The 21,384-nt window shown below is 43.3% G+C and overlaps 3 protein-coding genes across 5 annotated transcripts in view; 1 reads left to right on the top strand and 2 right to left on the bottom strand.

Annotated features, from left to right (window-relative positions):
- DNAJC17 (DnaJ heat shock protein family (Hsp40) member C17) overlaps positions 1 to 14,784 on the bottom strand; it is a 37,137-nt gene extending 22,353 nt beyond the window's left edge. Inside the window, exon 1 of one of the 2 annotated variants that reach the window (XM_081292993.1) lies at positions 14,629 to 14,784. In XM_081292993.1, coding sequence (XP_081149119.1) covers positions 14,629 to 14,706 — 78 coding nt within the window. In that variant the 5' untranslated portion in view covers positions 14,707 to 14,784. The remainder of the gene's footprint in view (positions 1 to 14,628) is intronic. The other variant, XM_081292992.1, reaches the window with a different exon arrangement.
- On the bottom strand, positions 9,076 to 10,370 carry LOC308647639 (zinc finger CCHC domain-containing protein 9-like). The gene has a single exon (XM_081291959.1). The coding sequence runs from the start codon at positions 10,340 to 10,342 to the stop codon at positions 9,527 to 9,529; it is 816 nt and encodes a 271-aa protein (XP_081148085.1). The 5' UTR covers positions 10,343 to 10,370; the 3' UTR covers positions 9,076 to 9,526.
- Positions 14,785 to 14,891: 107 nt separating the features above from the next.
- Positions 14,892 to 21,306, top strand: ZFYVE19 (zinc finger FYVE-type containing 19). Of its 2 annotated transcripts, XM_081292990.1 has the most exons (12): positions 14,892 to 15,121; positions 15,225 to 15,273; positions 16,174 to 16,295; positions 16,466 to 16,516; positions 17,161 to 17,279; positions 17,378 to 17,523; positions 17,875 to 17,983; positions 19,462 to 19,671; positions 20,120 to 20,199; positions 20,486 to 20,584; positions 20,673 to 20,800; positions 20,879 to 21,306. In XM_081292990.1, exons 1-12 carry the CDS (start codon positions 15,084 to 15,086, stop codon positions 20,955 to 20,957), a joined length of 1,230 nt encoding a protein of 409 aa, XP_081149116.1. In that variant the 5' UTR covers positions 14,892 to 15,083; the 3' UTR covers positions 20,958 to 21,306. The 2 variants fall into 2 exon arrangements, with proteins under 2 accessions (XP_081149116.1, XP_081149117.1); XM_081292991.1 differs by lacking the exon at positions 15,225 to 15,273.
- The last annotated feature ends 78 nt before the right edge of the window (positions 21,307 to 21,384 follow it).

Raw genomic sequence — 21,384 nt, 5'->3', positions numbered from 1 at the left:
TAAGTGGCTGTCCTGACCCTAAGAGACCTTGCAACTATTTTGCAAATTTCCCTTCTTCCTGCTAAACACCTCTTCCAAAAAACCAAGTCTGGAAGAACTTACTCAAGCAGACTGCAAGGATAACTACAGGGGTAACTAAATATTATCCACGCCCCCAACATACCCCAACAGCCCATATCACAGAGGAGAAAAAAGAGTAACAAATTAGCAGCCACCCATCCAACCCTTCCCCTGAAGCTCCACAACTGGTTCTATCACTTTCAGCAACCAGAGTGGGGTGAGGACTGGGGGGAATCCTGCAAGCTGGTTGCCTGCCACCTCCACTGGGTTTTGCCCCAGGCACCCTGCTAGGATTCTAACAATCCTCCTGCCCCAGTTTTACCTCTTTTGAAGGGAAGCAATTCCTGACTCACCCAAGAAAGCAAGGCGCTGAGGGGTCCAATAAATATAATAGTGCCATCATTAACTTAAAAGAAAGGTACCCTACAAATAAGAGATTATTTCTTAAAAGACTGCTGTCCTTTCTTATAATACAACTTGGAGCCAGGTAAGTAAGTATATAAGTAATTAGGCCCAGTTCGAAAAAGCCAGGCTGGTAGGATGGACTCAGATAAGAACACACTTTATGAAGGCAGACATATGTGACAATAAGGACTGATTGAACAAACCATCTGGGGTGAATCAGCTAAATATCCATTACCAGACCCACTGCCAGCAAAGGAAACAGCCTGTAATCATGGTCTGGGCAGTCATTCTCCCCAGGCCTCGGGGAAGCAAACATCTCTTTATTCCCTTATGAGCAAGAAAACCAGAGATTGACTGCCTGAGCTCACAGGCAGGAAGCAAACCACAGGACTCTGGGCACTGAAAAATGCCTGAAAGATTTCTAACTTTCACTCCTTACAGCATGTGGCCCAATTAAGACAGCATCACAAGGAAATTCCCAAATACCTGGGCACTGGAGATTGGAGGAGGGGGGTCTCCTAGGGCTTAGCACAAGCAGAGAGGGAGCCAGCCACTCCCTAGACCAGCCCCTTGAGCTCACTGACCTCAAAATAAGCCTATTGGTGGAATGAGATGATTCTGGGGAAAGCTAGACCTTACACCAATGTCTCCCGCAAACTGCTAACCACGGCTCATGATCCCAACTCAGAAAAGGGACCTATGCCACATGGAACAACCAGAGGCATCCACTGACTTGCTTCTCCCCAAATCTTGGCCCCTATGCGTCCTCCCTTCTAGCTCTTACAGTACTCCCTCCTGGGCTTCAACTCCTGTCCTGTCGTCCTTCTTCTCAGCCCACTTCCTCAAACCAGCTACCCGCCTGGAACACTGCCCACAGCTCTCCTTCTCCTTCTCGGATGACACCCTTCTCTCAGGCCTCACCTCTATCTTCCCACCCTTTCTCTAAGTACACCCATCTCAGGCTCAGTCTCCCAACCCCTTTCCTACCTTCTTCACTCAGGTTGTAGATTCCCACCCCCCAGATATGTTCCATGGCCTGAGTCTGGCTGCCCCAATTTTACCTATGGCCTGACCTAAGACCTAGGACCTAGGTTCTAGCCCCAGAGCAACTCTGTACTCAGTTTTTGCCCTCTCTCAGGAACCGAACTCCCTCTTCTCTGGTATTTCTTGTCTGTCTGTCTCTCTCTCTCTCTCTCTCTCTTTCCTTCCCTTCCTCCCTTCCTTCCAACACTGGATTCAATCCTCAGCACCACATAATAAATAAATAAAATAAAGGTATTGCATCCATCTACAACTAAAAACATTTTAAAAAGAAAACGAAAAAGAATTGAGTTGAGCTTGTTGTGGAGACATACAACTGGTATCCCAGAAACTTGGGAAGCTGAGATAGGAGCGTCACAAGTTCAAGGTCAGCCTCAGCAACTTATCGAGACCCTATCTCAAGGTAAAAAAATTTTTTAAATGTGATATAAAGTGCCCCTGAATTCAATCCCCAATAATGGTTAAACAAAAGAATGAAAAGCCAGGCGCAGTGGTGCATGCCTGTAATCCCAGCAGCTCGGGAGGCTAAGGCAGGAGAATCACGAATTCAAAGCCAGCTTTATCAAAGGCCAGGCACTAAGCAACTCAGTGAGATCCTGTTTCTAAATAAAATACAAAATAGGGCTGGGAATATGACTCAGTGGTTGAGTGCCCCTGAGTGCAATCCCTGGTACCCCTCCCCCATAAAAAAAAGAAGGAAAAAAAGAGAAAAAATTAAATAACAGTGTGGGAACAGCAAGACTAAGGAAAGCAGCTATGCAAATAGAAAATATTTTGAATACTGCCATAGTTAGCTAAAATGGAAACTATATCCTGCAGCTTTAATACAAATTATAACATACTTCCTCAAGCTTTCCAGGTCAGTTTACACCTGCTGGATTTAAAACAAGCCAGCAGCTTTACTTACAGAATCCTATCTCTGTGTCACTGATGGAGTCGTGAGGCTCTCTGGGCCCGACAGATCATCTCTTGTTGCCCTAATTGCTCCTGAAGTATGGGTCATGGAAACTACTATGAAGATGGAGTAGAAAATTCAGGTTTGGGCAGGGGCTCTGCATTTACTAGACATCTTAAGTTGGGCAAATCAATTAAACTCTTTGAGTCTTAGTTTTCTCATCTATAAATTGGAGCTAATGGTCCTTGCCCTACCTTATAGGCTTGTTTTGAAGATCACTTCAAATAAGATAATTTATGTGAAAGCACTTTGGTATCATATAAATGTGAGGTATTATCTTGAATGGTAATGAGTAGCTTACAGCTTACAAACACAAATGAATCATTTCTTTTGATTTAACAGGCAGCCAACTAACTTCAAAATTCTAGAGCCAGACAGCTTTAGCTAGGGATAAGTTTACCATCAGAGAGATATGAAGAAGACCTGAAGGCCAGGTGACAAACAGGCCCACTGTGGGTCAGGCCCTAGGTGAATGAATGACTGCCCTTTTTTTTTTGAACCCAGGGCCATTATACTACTGAATCACATCCCCCAATCCTTCAAAATGCATTTTTAAGCACCTGAGTTCACCTGCCAAGATTGAGTGAGCTACCTACCCTTCAAAGGGCTTCACATGAAGAGCAAAGCTGCTAAAGATAGAAGAGAAAGATACATGGGGACTGGAGATATAGCTCAATTGGTAGAGTGCTTGCCTTGCATGCACAAGGCCCTGGGTTCAATCCCCCCACACACACACACACAAAGAAACATGTAGGCTGGAAAACCTGGGCTCTAGTCCAGGCCTGACACTTACTCCCTAAATAGTCTTAGACATGTTTTATAACCTCTCTGGACTAATGAAAACAGTAAATGGTCATGACAATCCCATCAAAATCTGCTACGATATATTCTTTTCTCTTTCAAAGTCTTACACAAAAATGCCCCCCTCAGGAAAGCCTTCCCTGATGTTGCCAATTATCTGAATTGTGTCTTCTTTATTCCTATAGCATTTTTCTTGTACACTTTTACTGAATCTCTTTCATTCTACCTCATGTTCATTGTTTACTACACTGTGTGAGCTGCCAGAAGGCAGAAGTGGCATTGTATTCAGCATTCAAATCCCACCATGCCAACAAAGAACCATGTCTAGCTGGGCACATTGGTGTACACTCGTATTCACAGTTACTTGGAAGGCTGGGGAAAGAGGATCACAGATTTTAAAAAATATATATATATTTTTTAGTTGTACGTGGACACAATATCTTTATTTCATTTTTATATGGTGCTAAGGATCGAATCCAGTGCCTCATGTATGCTAGGCAAGCACTCTACCGCTGAGCCACAACCCCAGTCCAGAGGATCACAGATTTGAGGCTAGTTTTAGCAACTTTGTGAAGCCCTAAGCAACTTAGAGAAACCCTGTCTCAAAATAAAACATAAAAAAAGACTTGGGATATAGCTCAAGGGTAAAGCTTCCCTGGGTTCAATCCCCAGTACCAGAAAAAAAGAACCTTGTCCATAGTGATGGACTCCATCAATTTGTTGACTGGAGCAAAATAGTGAACTCGAGTGCCCTTGATTTTATTCCACCTCCTTTAAACCCTGACCCCTGCCTCAATCAAGAATCACTTTGTTGTGTTGTCAGGTGAATGAATCAGCACTGAACTGTCAGAAATGGAATGAGTAAGAAGGGTAGAGGGCAACCTTGGACACAAGTTGAGGGATTATATTTGATTTTAAAATGCAAAGACAAGGGGTTGGGGATATAGCTCAGTTGGTAGAGTGCTTGCCTTGCATGCACAAGGCCCTGGGTTTGATCCCCAGCACTACAAAATAAATAAATAAATAAATAAAAATTTGCGAGGACAAACTTGGTGCAGGTCTGTAATCCCAGCTACTCGGGAGGCTAAAACAGAAGGATTACAAATTCAAGGCCAGCCTGAGCAATTTACGGAGATCCCTTCTCAAAATAAAAAATAAAAAGGACTGGAGATGTAACTCAGTGTTAAAGCACCCATGGTTCAATCCCTAATAATGCAATAAAGAAACAAACCTGCATTGACAATGATAATGAAAACAGTAAGAGCTACCCTAGAGTAAACACGCTGTGCCAGGTATCATGCAAAAACCGAGCTTCACAACAATGCACTCAGGGAGAGAATGCAATCATTCTCATTTTGCAGGTGGGGAAAACAAGGCACAGAGAAGTTAAATATTTACTCATGGTCACCAACTAGGTAAATTACAGTCAGTATGGAGGCAGCCTGACTCCAAAGTTCACTTTCTTAACTATAACTGAAAGTGAGTACAAGGGTGATTATAAAGGTACAATTCTCAGCCTTGCTGAGGTTTCTATCCATTTTCAAAACATTGTAGATGTGACAAGTAACAGTTCTTGGTCTCACTTAAGAATAGTTATAAAAACTGTTACTTTCTACACCAAGTTTCTAAGAAATAACCTTCTGATTAGGAACTTCTAGGAGACTTACCAATGTTAGCATCCACATTTCAAAATGATAGGACCGAGGAGCAAAAGACATAGAAGCTGGAAACAGACAGAAGTGACAACTCTGACATCCAGAAGGTCCTTGATAAAAATGATTATGTGCTAGGGGTGTAGCTCAATGGAAGACTAAATGCTTGGAATGCACAAGGCCCTAGTTTGATTCTCAGCACCACACACGAAAAGAATGTTTTTGATAGGAAATATTTTCCCCTCCTCTAAAGCACACAGGGAGAAAGGAAAAGGAAATAAAAAAAGAACCAGGGAGAACACTGTTCAGTTTGACATGAAGGTTCAGGGTGTAGCTGCTGTCAAGAGCCAGGGCTGCAAGCAGAGATGGCAACCTCTTTTGAGAGGAAATATTTTTCCCTCCTCTAAAGCACACAGGGAGAAAGGAAAAGGAAATAAAAAAGAACCAGGGAGAACACTGTTCAGTTTGACATGAAGGTTCAGGGTGTAGCTGCTGTCAAGAGCCAGGGCTGCAAGCAGAGATGGCAACCTCTTACCTACCTACCTGGTAGAAGTGTGCCGTACAATCCTTTTGAAAGGTTGTATTTTGTATAGGAAAGGCAGCAGAATACAACAGACACTAGTATGGCAATATGTAAATCAATGGAAGTGTAACTGATGTGATTCTGCAATCTGTATACGGGGTAAAAATGGGAGTTCATAACCCACTTGAATCAAAGTGTGAAATATGATATATCAAGAACTATGTAATGTTTTGAACAACCAACAATAAAAAAAAAGAAAGGTTGTATTCTGAATCAAAAACTTGTAAGTATATTTACTTTTGTTCTAGTAATTTCACTTTGTCATAAAATATTACTGCCTAAGAAAATAATAATGAATATTAATCCAATCATTCAACAAAGATTTGTTGAGCATCTGTCACAGGCTGGACAAGTTATGTTTACTTGGGTACAAAGGGCTAGAGACCCAGCAATAAACAAAAAAGGAGGAAGTTCCTTTCTACTCAGATTTTTTACATTCTAAAGGGAAGAACAATAGTAGGCAAATGGGTATATAATATAATGTGCATAGTGAGATCTACTATCTAGAAATACACAGCAAAATAGGGTGTAATGAAGTTAATTTATTTTTTTATTTTTTTTTTATTGGTTGTTCACAACATTACAAAGCTCTTGACATATCATATTTCATACATTAGATTGAAGTGGGTTATGAACCCCCAATTTTACCCCAAATGCAGATTGCAGAATCACGTCAGTTACACATCCACAATTTTACATAATGCCCTATTAGTAATTGTTGTATTCTGCTACCTTTCCTATCCCCTACTATCCCCCCTCCTCTCCCCTCCCATCTTCTCTCTCTACCCCATCTACTGTATAATGAAGTTAATTTAAATAATGGATCATGGAAAGTCTCTCCAAAGGGGGTGGTATTTGGACAGATATCTGACTAAGGTGAAATATTCAAATGCTCAGAGACAGAATTTTCTACCAGAAAAATCAGAAAATGTAAAGGTCTTCAAGTAGGACCTGTAGGTGATTTTGGAAAGAAACAAAACAAAAAAAATAGAGGAGGTCCACTTCACACCCATTAGGATGGTTAATACCCCAAACCAGAAAATAAGTTTTGTCAAGGACAGAGAGAAACTGGAACCCTTGTGCATGGCTGGTAGGAAGGTGAAATGATATAACTGCTGTGCAAGACAGAAGAGTATGCACAAAATTACCATATGGTCCAGCAATTATATTGTAAAAATAATTCTTGCTGGGCACAGTAGCATACCCTGTAATCCCAGCAACTCAGGAGGCTGAGGCAGGAGGACTACAAGTTCAAAGCCAGGCTCAGCAACATAGCAAGGTCCTAAGCAACTTAGCAAAACCCTATCTCGAAATAAAATATAAAAAGGGCTGGGGATGTGGCAATAGTTAAGCACCCCTGGGTAACCAGTACAAAAAAAATAAACAATTTAAAAAATAAAAATAATTTTTTCCATTTTTTTACCTGCTGGGGATTAACCCAGGGATTCACATGTGTTCATGTGTTATACAAGCTCTCTGCCACTGAACTCAGATTTGTACACTAGCATTCATACTAGCATTATTCACAATAGCCAAAGGGTGAAAAAACCCAAGCATCCATCAACAGGTAATGCAATATATGTATAAAATGGAATATTAGCCAGATACAGTGATGCATGCCTGTAATCCCAAGAACTCAGAAGGCTGAGTCAGGCAGATTGCAAGTCTGAGGCTACCCTAGGCAATTTAGCAAGACCTTTAGCAATTTAGCAAAACCCTGTCTCAAAAAAAAAAAAAATATATATATATACACATATGTGTGTGTGTGTGTGTGTGTGTGTGTATATATATATATATAAAAGCATGTATTTGTATGTATGTATAAAGGACTGAGGATATAGCTAGGTGTAAAGTGTGCCTAAGTTTAATCCTCAATAACAAAAAATTAAAATAAAAATATTTTTAAAAGGCATATTATTTTTTTTAAAAAAGGCATATTATTCAGCCTTAGAAAGAAAATTCTAGGCCGCAGTTATAGCTCAGTAGTAGAGCACTTGCCTAGCATGTGTGAGGCACTGGGTTTGATCCTCAGCACCACATAAAATAAACAAACAAAATAAAGGTATTATGCCCATCTACAACTAAAAAGAAAAAAAGAAAGAAAATTCTGACACATTACAACACGATTGAAACTTGAAAATACTATATTAAGTGAAATAAGCCAGAAAATAAAGGACAAATATATGATTCCACATATAAGCAGTACATGGAATAGTCAAATTCATAGAAAGTAGAAGAGTGGTTTCAGGGGCTGGGGGGAAGAGGGAATGGGGAGTTATGTTTACTTGGTACAAAGGTATAGTTTGAAATGATGGTGAAATGATAGAAAAGTTCTGGAGATAGATGGTGCTGACAGTTGCAAAACAATGTAAATGTTCTTAAACCATTGAAAATCCTACTCAAAAAGGATTTAAATGACAAATTTTATGTTACATATGCATGTTTGCCACAATTTTTTTAAATAATTTTATTTATTTATTTATTTATGTGGTACTGAGGATCAAACTCAGTGCCTCACATGTGTTAGGCAAGCACTACCACGGAGCCACAACCCAACCCTGTATGTTTGCCAAGATTTAAAAAAAAAAAAAAAATAATAACAGCAGGGTGCAGTGGCACACCACTGTAACCCCAGCAACTCCAGAGGCTGAGGCAAGAGAACTGCAAGTTCAAGAGCAGCCTTAACAATTTAACAAGACCCTGCCTTAAAAAAAAAAAAAAAAAATTTAAAAGGGCTAGGCATGTAGCTCAGCCTAGAAGGCCCCTGAATTCGATCACAGTACAAACAAACAACAACAACACACACACACACAAAAAACAGAACTAATATGCTTGGAACATAATGAGCAAAGGGAAGAATGGTAGGGAATGTGCAGATCAGGCAAAGAGGGCCTCATGTCATGAGAAAGACTTCAAATTTCATTCTAAGACTGATGAGAAGCCATTGGGGAGTTATGACCATAGGTGACAAAATCTGATCACCATTTTAAGTCTCACTTTGGCTTCTGTGAATAGAGGATCAAGGGACAAGACCAGAAATTGGAAAAGGGTTAGAAGCCCACTACAGTAACCCATAAAATTCCTGAGATTACTTCAGAATCTTTCTAGAGGATTTGCCAATGTCATTAATTTACAATCTAGTCTTCAACTTGGCAGCCATTGGTGCCTTGCCCTGTGAATATATAAGAACTTGGGGTTCAATGCTTCAGGTTCTAGCAGAAGACTGGATTCTCTCCCCAGGAGTACCTCCACCTCAAACCAAGGTCGTTAACTCAAGGCTTTCCTACAAGAAAACACCTGCCTGGTCCAGGGCTAGATGGGGGATGTAGGGAATCACTGATTCTCTAAACTCATATGGATGGTGGTGTTCAGCCCTTTTCTGGGCCTCCCAGGTTTGTATTGATAGGAGGGGGAAAGGTCTGCAGAGGACTAGCTCTGCATACAGAAAGGTAGAATTGAACTTGTCCCTAACTTTAACTAGAGTGAGCAAATTGTTCTATAAAGAGCCAGAGAGTAAAAATTTTAAGAGTGATATGTTCTTTGTCACACATTCTGAATGGATGGGCATTACATGGAACTTTTTTTTTTTTTCAGGGAACAACAAGTGCATTTTTATTCAATATTTTAAAAATACAGACTTTATGGCAATTTAAAAATTTCTAGTATACTAATAAATTGATATTTTACACCAAGAAAACAATATGACCAAAAATTCATTCACAAATGCAAAGCAGTATGCTTTTGTTTTATATATATGTATATATTATACATACACATACATACATATAAAATCAACTATATAACTTAGTTTTGTCTAAGTTTTCTCCTTTAAAAACAAGTTCTTTCAGAGAATCCAATTTAATCATCTTGTGCTTTTCTTCAGTGACTTTCTCCAAACAGCGGTAGAAGTACTCATTGATGGGCAGAATGAAGTAAACTGTTCTTGGGGTTAAGGAAGCCTAACTTGTAAAGCACGCCTGGTATGGAAAGTAACAATGTGATAGTAATTAACAACGGTACTGAACGTTATTAAAAATTGACAACTTTAGGTATTTTTGTTTTGGATTTCTTTGGTTTTGGCATATCCAAAATTTCTTCATAGTCTGCACTCATCCCTTTTGCCCAGCGACCAACTGTGACCATTCGATCTGAATTCTGACTTTCAGGGCAATCTTTCTTAAAGTGTTCCACAGAACCACAAAGTTTGCAACCACCACCATCAGCATAGAGTCCTTTGGGATTATCAGGACATGAACAGGACAGATGCCCCATTTCCCCACAAACAAAACATTTTGCAAAAGGAAATTCACCAAGAGCTGGGTCTACTTTAGCTTTGCACTTGGTTATTTCATGCTCTGTGGACCCACATCGATAACATATTCCAGTGCCCATATCTTGATTTTCAAGGGCAGCTGGGCAATCTGCAACTCCATGGCCAGGTTTTCTACAGTGGAAACATACCATTGCATTTTTCTTTGCTGCTTGTCTTTTTAATCGTCTTCCTTCCCGTCGACTGTCTTTCTTTAAAGCAACTGCAATTTCTTTCCTTACTTCCTGGCTGTCCATTGCTATCATCTCCCCATTGTGAACCATCTGTGAGTTCTGTTTTAGGTATTCCATGAAACCATTCACATCTTCATTTAAGTACTCTTCCTTCTTTTTGTTCTTTTTATGTTTTGCTTGGGGTGCAACATTTTTAAGGGACAGTCTATTGGCTTCAGGTTGTTTACGATTTGGTAGATTTTGGCTTGTTCCCTCCAAGGATCCCTTCTTCATGTCCTCCCATGATGTTGCAGGCAAGGGTCTCTTATTATGTATGGTAGTAACTTGTGCCCACCTGGTCATGTTGCATCAGAGGTACCCTATCAGTCCTCGCGTGACTCCCATTACATGGAACTTTTGACCCCAAACCATAGGTTGCCCTACTCCTCCCTGAGAGAGACAGTGACTATCCTAGGCCTCCTGATTCTCCAGTCAAGTAAATGCATTGATGTCTGTAGTTGATCCTTCATTCACTCAATAAATATTTATTGAGACCTCTTTATGTGCCATTCACCAAGTAAGGAAGCCAAGAAGGCCCCTGAATTGGATCACAGTACAAACAAACAACAAAAACAACAACATCAAAAACAGAACTAATATTCCTGGAACACAATGAGCAAAGGGGAAAATGGTAGGGAATGTGCAGGTCAGGCAAATGGATCAGACATCAATGGATCAGATCTGCTCCACAGAGGTAGGAGTAAAGAGGGGAGTAAGGCATGAAGCAAATAATCACAGAGCTCAATACATGAATGCAAAGTAATATAAATGCTGGAAAGGAGGCGAGCCAGCTGCTATGAAAGCTAGCAATAGGCAAAGCCTCTCTGAGATTGTCCTTTAAGTTGAGTTCTGAAGGATACACATAGTAAGCATGCGGAAGAACAATCTTGGCAGAAGGAAAAACATGTATGAAAGGGTAAGAAATTCTATTTTATTAAAAGTACAACTGGGGCTCTGCCATCCAATCCCTTCACTTCATATCGACCTCCAGACCCCACCCCACCCCACCCCGGCTTTCCTCTTTTCTGTGTGTGTGTGTGTGTGTGTGTGTCTTTCCCCTTCCCCACCATTTAGAAAAGAAAAAAGTACAATAGGGAAGCAAGAGATGTAATTCAGTGGAAAAGCATTTGCATGTGCAAGGCCCTGTACTGGATCCCCAGTACTGCAAAAAAAAAAAAAAAAAAAAAAAAAAAAAAAAAAAAAAAGAAGAATAGGGATTTAAGGGAGTACCAAGATCATTTCATTTTCTGTGAGAATAGACTGGACAGGCCCAATAGATTAGAATTAAAAAAAAAAAAAAAGTCAAATAGACTATTTAAAAAGGAAAGAAAGAAAGAATGACTCACAGCCAGGGCAGTGGCACATGCCTGTAATCCCAGGGACTCAGGAGGCTGAGAAAGGAAGATTGTAAGTTTGAGGCCAGCCTCAGCAATTTAGCAAGGCTCTCAGCAATACAGCAAGACCCTGTCTCAAATTAAAAATAAAAAAAGGATTGGGATGTGGATCGGCAGTAAAGCATGCCTGTGTTCAATACCCAGTATCAAAAAAAAAAAAAAAAAAAAAAAAGAATGGCTCATGATTCAGGTTCCTAGCTTGTTCGTTGCAGCATTACTAACAACAGTGAAGACATAGAACCAACCAAAGTGTCCATTGACAGATGAATGGATAAAGAAATTGTGTTTATACACACACACACACACACACACACACACACACACACACCCCCAAGGGAGTTCTATGCAGCCATAAAGAGAAATGAAATTATGGCATTTGCCAGTAAATGAATGGAAATGGAGAATAATATACTAAATGAAATAAGCTAAGAGAGAAGGGCAGAATATCATAAAGGGAAGATCAAGAGGCAGAGTGGAAGGATGGGAAAGGGGAGGCAAAACAGAATGAATTCTTAAAAAAACACATTATGTGCATATATAAATATACCACAGAAAATTTCACCTTTCTATATAAGTAAAAATAACCAATCAAATATAAATAAATAGACAAGTGAAAGGAAGTCTAATAGAGGCAGGAAAACAAGGAGGGGAGGGAAAAGTGGAGGAAAAGTAGGGGATCATGAACTGAAATCAAATTCCATGCATATATAAGTTGGTTGGGATGAACCCAACTACTATGTATAACTATAAAGCTCTAATAATTTTTTTAAATATTTTTTTTAGTTTTTGATGGACCTTTATTTATTTGTATGTGGTGCTAGGAATCGAACCCAGTGTCTCACACATGCTAGGCAAGCACTCTACCACTGAGCCACAACCCCAGCCCCTCTAATAATTTTTTTTAAATATATACATATATATGTACACATAATGGAATATTATTCAAACTTAGAAGGAAAATTCTGTCACTTAAGATGACATGGATATTATGCTAAGTGATGTAAGCCAGACACTGAAAAGAAAATACTGCATGATCTCACTTACATATGGAATTTTCTTAAAAAAGCTGGGCAAGAGGGCTGGCATTGTGACTAAGTGATAGAGTGCTTGCCTAGCATGTATAAGGCACTGGGTTCAATCCTGAGCACCACATTAAAAATAAATAAATAAATAAAGGTATTGTATCCATCTACAACTGAAAATATTAAAAAAAAAAAAAACTGGGCCCAGTGCCACACACCTATAATCCCAGCCAACTCAGGAGACTGAAGCAGAAGGACTGCAAGTTCGAGGCCAGCCTCAACAACTCAGTAAGTTCCTAAGCAACTTCACAAGATCTGGTCTCAAAATTAAAAGAAAAAAAAATTAAAAGGTCTGGGATGTAACTCAGTGGTAAATCATCCCCAGGTTCAATCCACAGTACCAAAAACATAAATAAAATTTAAATTATAAGTAATAAAACAGAATGGTTGGGAATATAGCTCAGTGGTAGAATGTCCCTGGGTTCAATCTCCAGTACTGGGGCAGGGGTGGAAGGGACACCTCCTAGGCTGAATGGTCAAAGAACCAACTTTAGGAAGCTTTCCTCATATATATATTTTAAATATCCTTTGGTTCTCCCAAGTTCCCCTAGAGAACATGATGGGTATTAAACCAAGAGAAGGGAACACCAGTGCCTAGGACTCCCTTGCTTTCTACCAAAAAATGTCCATTAGCATGAAGTTAGCCAATGTATCCAAAGTGCAAAGGGAAATATGTACTGGAAAGGAGAACTGGCTGCTATGAAAATAATTGGTAAGGCTTTTCTAAGTGTGTGCCACCTACTTTTCATGGTTTATCTTTATTCTTTTTTATTGACTGATTGATTAACTGATTGGTACTGGGGATTGAACCCAGGGGCACTTAACCACTGAGCCATATCCCCAACCCTTTAAAAAAAATTAAATTCTTTTTAAATTGTCAATGGACTTTATTTTGTTTGTTTATATGGGGTGTTGAGAATTGAACCCAGTGTCTCACACATGCTAGGCAAGCGCTCTACCACTGAGCCACAATTCCAGCCCACATTTTTTTTTATTTTAAGACAGGGCCTCACTCAGTTGCTGAGGCTGGCTTTGAACTTGGCGATTCTCCTGCCTCAGCCTTCCAAACTGCTGGGATTACAGGCCTGCGACACCACGCCCGGCATTATTAATACCGAAATATTAGACTTATGAGAGAGATGTAGTAGATATTTTTGGTGTTTTATAGATGTCCCTGTGGTCACTTTTGATTTCAGCTGCAGGGGAAATTCTGTATAAGTTGACATTATCTCTTCTCAAAACCTTCTGGGTCTCCCCGATTTTTCTGCCCCAAAGCTCCCTCTTCTAGAAAGCTCACTCAGACCTTCAGCAGAGCAGCTCAGAAGTACAGGGGCATTGGTGGGCATAATATTCATCCCATGAATTATCAGCCTTTTCTATCTATATTATTACAACTACCACCGTGATCCTAGGGGAAATAGCAGAAACCATTGTCCAGACTGATCAGTGTCTCACCATCCACCATCGTTTTTTTTTTTTTTTTCTTCTTTTTAATGTACTGGGGATTGAACCCAAGGGTGCTTTACCACTGAGCTACATATTCAGCCTCTTTTATTTTTTTTATTCTGGGACAGGGTCTCACTAAATAGCTGAGGCTGGCCTCGAACCTTCCTTCCTGCCTCGACCGTCCGAGTCGGTGGGAAGACAGGTGAGCATCACCGAACCCGTTCCCTGCGACCCCTCACGTTGATGTACGCCTAGGTAGGTGGAACTCTGGGCCACTTGCCTTACCCTTCCGATTCTCTTGCTTAGGGGCCACTATCACTTGCTAAGAATGGTAACGCTGAAATGAAAGACAGCACAAGACGGAAGCCGAATCCAAGGCGGAGGTTGCGCAGGCGCAGAGAGGAGGTCGGCTTCGCTCACAGATTCATCCAGGACTCTCCCATACAGGGGCTCTCCTAAACAGCCCCCAGAACTCCCCTTACTTGTGAGGCCCTCAAATTGTTCAGGAAGGTGTGGGAGCCTACATTCTGAGGCCGCCGGGCCTCCCTTCCTTCTCCGCCCAGGGCCCGGTCGAACCTGAAGAGAAGGTGCCGGCCCCAGCCAAGGAACCAGGACAGTAAAGGCTGCCAGGTCGCTCAGAATCAGCCTTCCTCACCACCATTCTCACCTCTTTGTCTGCCGCCTTCTCCTCAATGCCCAGCAACGCGTACAAGTCCATATGTAATAGTTCCTTGGTCACCGCCATGGTTCCAGCCTTGACGGTGCTCGTACTACAATTCCCAAGAGCCCAAGCATGTGCAGGGACCGCGGGCTCCGAGCAGGCCTAGTGCCGCTTAGCCCCCTGGGAATCGTCGTGTTCCGGGTCAGGCTTGACTGACTCTGAGGGACCGCGCAGCCGTAAATGAACTACGGCTCCCGGCAGCCCCCGCTCCCGCCTGTGCCGCGCTCGGGCGCAGGCGGTGAGTCTGGATTCCCCCAACCCAAGGCCGAGGCGGGATCGCGCAAGTGGGCGTGTAGGGCAGGACGTGGGTGGGTGAGCTTCCTAGGGGCTTGGTCCTGAAAGGCTTGACTTCAATCCTCCGTTTTCTGCACCGCCTGGAGCCGCGATGGAGAGTAGGTGCTATGGCTGTGCTGTCAAGTTCACCCTCTTCAAGAAGGAGGCGAGTCTTCTCCCAGAGGGCTAATGGGTTAGGGAGGGCGCGAAGCGAAGGGAAAAGCATGAAACTTACGGTCCAAAGATTCGGTGTTGTGGGTTCTTTCCAGCGCTCCCTCGCTTTCGGGGTTGATGCGAGGTTCCAGTGAGGTGCTGAAGGTGAGAGCACCCCAAAGCTTGTTAACGTCATTTTTTGAAATTACACTTTTCTGTAACATAAGTGTAACATCCAACTGTTGCCTTCCCACTCGGTTCCTCCCCCGCGCGGCTTAATACAGTTGTCCTGCTCATTATTCTCTCTGCTTTGAAACCTTCCCCATACAGCAGCCTGCCGTTCCCTTGTTTCTTGAGTTAGATGATCACACTCCCCTATCGTCCCAGGGCCCACCATGTCAAAGGCCCTCTTGTCCTCAACACAGACCTACCAGGTTATCATGGTAAAATACTACTTTTCTGTGCCTGAACCAGATGTGATAATTTAATGGCATGCAGGGAGGCAGGACATTTTAGAATCTGTTTTTTAGAATCTGGATTTTAGAGTCTGTTCAAATTTGAGCTCTGCTTTTTTATCATGGGGTGACCTTGGTTTGGGCAAATCATGTAACTTTTGTTAAGTACTGAGCTTACTGCCTGGCACACAGTAAGTACTTAATAAATGGAGGGCATTGTTATCATCCCATCCTGAGCTAAACCTCCCTCTATCTATTCCAGAGCAGAGAAGGCATGAGCCCTGCACTGTCTGATTCTCCTTTGTTAAAGAGTCAGTGACCTGAAACACAGGGTTTGCCTTCTACACCCCTCCCCATGGCATGCAGTTGAAGGTGGTTGAAAGCATGGGAATTTTGTTTGAAGCTTTATGTGATTTGATAAGAGACCGGAAACCAAGGAATTGCTTTACCCTCTGTCCCAGTCTCCCTAAGCCCTAGGGACCTCAATCCTTTTCCTCCTCCTAATATCTGGTCACAATCTCTCTGTCCTCTCTCTGTATACTCAGAGTACCAGGGAGGAGCCCATAGGGGTAGATAACAGGTGGATCCTCCTGCTTCATATTTCTTGTAGTATGGCTGTAAGAATTGTGGCCGGGCCTTCTGTTCCGGCTGCCTCAGCTTCAGTGCAGTAGTACCTCGGACTGGTAACACCCAACAGAAAGTCTGCAAGCAGTGCCACGAGGTCCTGACCAGGTAAGAAGCTAGTATGGATAAGGGCTCCACCAAGTACAGCAGTGAGCATCTGGACAGCCCTTGCAACCTTGTGCTGTATAGCCAGAGGTCAGCCCAGGAAGTGTTTGGGGTGGAGGTGGGGACACTGACTGGGATGGCAGGACTTCTGATACCAGATTTCTTCTCTACAGAGGTTCTCCTGCCAATGTCTCCAAGTGGTCACCGCCCCAGAACTATAAAAAGTAAGTATTAAAGGAAAAAATGAGGACAGGGAAAAGACAAGGGAGCATAGGTAGGACTCTGCTCCTAGTCTCTAGTTCAAGTAAGTACAGGGTCAGGAGAATCCCCACTTTGAAGGCTTCTGGATACCCTCTTGAAACTTTTTTTTTAATTTTTTTTTTTTTTTTTTTTTTGGTACTGAGGATAGAACCCAGGGGTGCTTAATCACTGAGCCACATCCTTGGCCCTTTTTTATATTTTATTTAGAAATAGGGTCTCACTGAGTTGCTAACTACCTCACTAAGTCACTTAGGCTGGCTTTGAACTCTCAATCCTCCAGTCTCAGTTCCCAAGCTGCTGGGATAACAGGCATGCACCACCACACCTGGCTAGTGCCGCCATGCCCAGCCCTGGACACCCTCTTGAGCTCAGAAAGTAGCTTATCACCATCTCCCCAGTACGAGCACTTGGCAGAACTTGCCCTCTCAACCAGACCCTCTATTTGGTAAGCAGGTCTGGGCTGCAGGGTGACAGCAGCAAGAGCCATAGAAAATTTCCTACTGCAGGACTCCCTAGATGCCTAGAAATAATTTGAATGGGAATCAGTGAATGGGTGCCTTCAGTCCTCACTTCTGCCTTCAAGCACCTCTATCTCTTATCGTGCTAGACGTGTGGCAGCCTTGGAAACCAAGCAAAAACCCAGCACTTCCAGGAGCCAGGCACTGACCCAACAAGACCAAGTCATTGCTGAGCGCCTAGCACGACTCCGTCAGGAGAACAAGCCAAGTGAGTGGAGGCAGACAGGGTAGCCAAAAGGACAGTCTAGAGATTCTGAGATTGAGGTTCCTCTGGCCCTTACCTGGCTCCCCCTATGCCAATTGCAGAGTCAATACCCTCACAGGCAGAGATAGAGGCACGGCTGGCTGCACTGAAGGATGAAACCCAGGGTTCTATCCCTTCTGTCCAGGAGATGGAGACTCGGCTTGCTGCCCTTCAGGGCAGGGTTCTGCCTTCTCACACCCATAGACTGGTGAGTGCTAAGGCTTGGGAGGGAAGGGATTCCTAGGGAAAGGATCCAGAAGAAGCTCAGATACATGTATGATCATATACTTTACAGGAATTGGTAAAGCCTCCCACCCCTACCTCCTGAGCCTCAGGCCTGCTGCCAGGCCAAGGAACAAGGGACAAGCAGCAAGATTGAGTGGGTCAGAAAAAAGTGGACACAGTCCTGTTGGGGACTGCCATACCTACTTGATTAAGACAAACCTTTGCCTGGTCTTTGAGAACTCCTCAGCATCCACCCCTGACCCAGGATACTTCTAGGCTTTATGTGGCTTTTACCTTACTCCCACTCCCCACTGAGGTTCCCTCCTCTGGGCAGGAACATCTGACAGCAGACACCAGGACACAGGATCAGCAGACACAAGATCTGCTAACACAGCTGGCAGCTGAGGTGGCTATTGATGAGAGCTGGGAACAAGAAGGTCCAGGTAACCCCTCTACTTGGCTCCTCCAGGAACATGCCCCATCTCTTCCCCCAAATGGGAGAGGCTCTGCTATCCACTCTCTGGAGATGAATATAAAGTAAAGAATGACCAACATCATAAGAACTATCATTTATTGAGTATTTACTCCAAAGGGAGCTAGTGTAGGCCTAGTGTTTAAGTGCATGGGCTTTAGAATCAGACAGTGATCCCCATTTCTACCACATACTAATTGTGTGATCTTGGGCAAGTTATTTGACCTAAATCTCACTCTCATCATATGTAAAATGGAGGTATGTATGGTAAAAACCTACCTTACAGGGAAGTCAGGAGGAGCAAATCAGATAATTCAATAGTTCTTGGGACCGTACCTGGCTCATAATATAAGTGTTCATTGAGTGTAGTGAGTGTTCTCTATAATGATGATGATATGAAAGAAGAGGCTATTCAAAATTAAATATAATTTAAAGTTCATTTGCTTAGTGTTACCAGCCGTATTTCAAGTGTTCAATACCCACATGAGCTCATGGCTACTACCTTACGGGATAGATAAGGGACATAATATACACTGTTTCTTTCATCATAGAAAATTCTTTTGGACAGTGTTTTCTGAAAGCTTCAGAGAAATAGTTCTCAACCATGGATGATTTTACCCTCCAGGGTACTTTTGAAAATGTCTAAAGACTTTTTGGTTATCACAACTTGGGGGATATTATTGGCATCTGGTGGGTAGAAGCCCAGGATGCCATAAGCCACATCCTGCAATGCATAGGTTAGCCTCTCTACCACAACAAAGAATTATCTGGTCCAGTGTGTCAATAGAACTAAGACTGAGAAACCTTGCTTACAGACACAATTTCATGGACCAACCTCAATAATTTTGAGGTATGTACTATTATTGCCCATATATAAATGAGGAAACTCAGGCATGGTGAGCTTAAGGAACTTGACCAAGGCCACATAGCTCTTAAGTGGCAGGGATGGGCCTTGTACCCAAAGCTGTCTGGTTTCAAACCTCTTGCTCTGAAATTAGGCTAAAGGTGATCATGTCAGAGCCACACCCACTCTGGTAAAGTTCTTCCTACCCAGTGATATATAAAATCTCAGCTTCAGTCGTGCCTTCTGTGTGCTGCTCCCAGGGAAGTCTAATTCCAGCCCTGAATGGCAGAAACTGGCTGAACTTTAGCCTCCTCATATCCTAATCCTTTAGGGCAGTGATTCTGAAACCATGGGACATCCAGCCCATACATATCAGTGGGGTGGGGATGGATGTGGTTGAAAAAATATGTCCAAGATTGCTAATTTTTAACATTTGAAAAATTGGAGGAAATACTAATCTTATTGGTAATATAAGTCACATGTGCTAGGGCTGAGCACAAAGCTGATAATGTATAGTTTTAAAAAAGTTGAGAAATGGGCTCAGTGACTTATGGGGGAGAAATCTTAGAATGCCTCTTCTTCCCTGACTCCATTACTTCTTCCAGCTGCCTCTCTCCAGAATGACCTCAACCAGGGTGGCACAGGAAGCCAGCACACTAATTCCCAGGGGCAGGCCAGCTGGTCCTTGGAGAAGGAGAAGACCAGACTGCTGGCTGAGGCAGCAGTTGAGCTACGGGAGGAGAATACAAGGCAGGAACGGATCCTGGCCCTTGCCAAGCGACTGGCTGTGCTGCGGGGACAGGACCCTGACAAAGGTAAAGGCTGGAGTCAGCTGCTCACTAGTGTCTGTTGATCACAGCCTTCCCCTGCACTCAGGCCAAGCTCTCCTTCCCAGGGCTAAGTCAGGTGCTAGAGGTCCCTATGCCCAGAGATCTGTTGAGCCTTGCCCAGAGCCATGAGGAATGAACTGGGGCAAAGCAGTAGATGAGGAATCAGTGGCAGCCATCAGGAGGTAGGGGGACCTTCAGTCCTTTCAGGTGCTGAGGTTTCTTTTCCTGCCCTGCTCCTTAAGGCTGCTTCATTAATGGTCCAGCCTTGTAGGGTTGGGACAAGGAGGGACAAGTTCTGAACAGGGTAGCTAATGAGGCTCCTCAGCTCTGGAACAAACCCTAGGAAATAAACCATTTCCAGAAGAGGACAGTGGTTTAGGTGAAATCTCTCACCCTCACTCTTCCTCCCATTTCTATCTCTCCCTCATTCAAGTGACCCTTCAGGACCTCCGCCTCCCAGACAGTGATGATGAGGAGGATGAGGAGACAGCCATCCAGAGAGTCATGCAGCAGGTAGGCCTGGCTTACCCATCCAGCCACCCCTGTCCTGTTTCTGCCTCATTGATGCTTGGCCCCATTCACCTGGCCTCCATTCTGGGGTAGCCATTCTGCAGCTCCTGTTCAAGTTTGGGTCCTTGTGTCCCTGTGACCCAGATTTGCCCCTTAGCCCCCTGAGATGGGGAATCAGCAGCCATAGGCAAGAAGTAAAGGAAGAAGAGTTGAGAAGCCAAGGCTACAGCACAGAAATACTGGGAGAAGGGCCTGGAGCAGGGAGTAGTATCCTTTCACCTGTTCACAGCTCACTGAAGAAGCTGCCTTGGATGAGGCAAGTGGCTTTAACATCCCTGTGGAGCCAGCTTCCCGACCCCAGGCCCCATCCTGCAGAACAGAGCCTAAGGTGAGAAAAGCCCATAGCCTTCCTTCCTATCTGGCTGATTGCTTCTATCATGTATCTTACTTCCTGTATTCCTCTCTGGTCCCTGAAGGCCCAAGTCATGGCTCCCAGGCCAGAGGCTAAGGAAGAAGAACTTCCCTGGTGCTGCATCTGCAATGAGGATGCCACCCTGCGATGTGCTGGCTGTGATGGAGACCTCTACTGTGCCCGGTGCTTCCGGTGGGTACAGGTAGAATGTTCTGTGGAAGGGCTCAAGGGTTGCCTACAATCCCTAATCTGCATCCCTTTGCTCCACAGGGAGGGCCATGATGCCTTTGAGCTTAAAGAACACCAGACATCAGCCTACCGTCCCCCATATACTGGCGGACAGTACTGAGGAAACCCTGACCCTCCTGGAAAGGTGGTCCTATAGACATCCTGCAGGCTGGCAGTGATGCCCTGAGGACATCAATGAGACAGCAGATCAAGTCTATTGATGATGGATACACCCCTTCCTGAGCCTCAGTGTCCCCTGGAAAGAGGAAAGATTCCATTTGAAACAATGAGTGGAAAAGCCAAAGGGAAAAAGTAGGGTCCCTCCTCCAAGAAGCCTGGACTAGAAGTAAGAGGCATGATGTTCTAGAAAGACCAAACTGAATCTAAGGGTGAGTCCTGTAGCCTGGCTTCAGGGCCCGTTCCCCTACCTGGCACATAGTAGATCTAATAAAGTATATGTATTCACTGGGCTCAGCATCTACCCATATCTCTCTCTTTCTAGCAATGCTGAGGATTGAACCTAGTCTTTGCCCATGCTAAGTACATGC

The sequence above is a fragment of the Spermophilus citellus genome, assembly GCF_964194105.1.
Source record: "Spermophilus citellus genome assembly, chromosome: 4".
Lineage (NCBI taxonomy): Eukaryota > Metazoa > Chordata > Mammalia > Rodentia > Sciuridae > Spermophilus > Spermophilus citellus.
Note: the sequence above shows the minus strand (reverse complement) of the source record. Positions and strands in the feature narration are given on the sequence as shown.

Coding starts and splice junctions, on each gene's coding strand:
- LOC308647639 (XM_081291959.1), bottom strand. CDS start 10,342: ATGACCAGGTGGGCACAAGTTACTACCATACATAATAAGAGACCCTTG.
- ZFYVE19 (XM_081292990.1), top strand. CDS start 15,084: ATGGCTGTGCTGTCAAGTTCACCCTCTTCAAGAAGGAG. Junction 17,524..17,874: donor CTTCTCACACCCATAGACTG/GTGAGTGCTAAG, acceptor TCCTCTGGGCAG/GAACATCTGACAGCAGACAC. Junction 20,200..20,485: donor TCCAGAGAGTCATGCAGCAG/GTAGGCCTGGCT, acceptor ACCTGTTCACAG/CTCACTGAAGAAGCTGCCTT.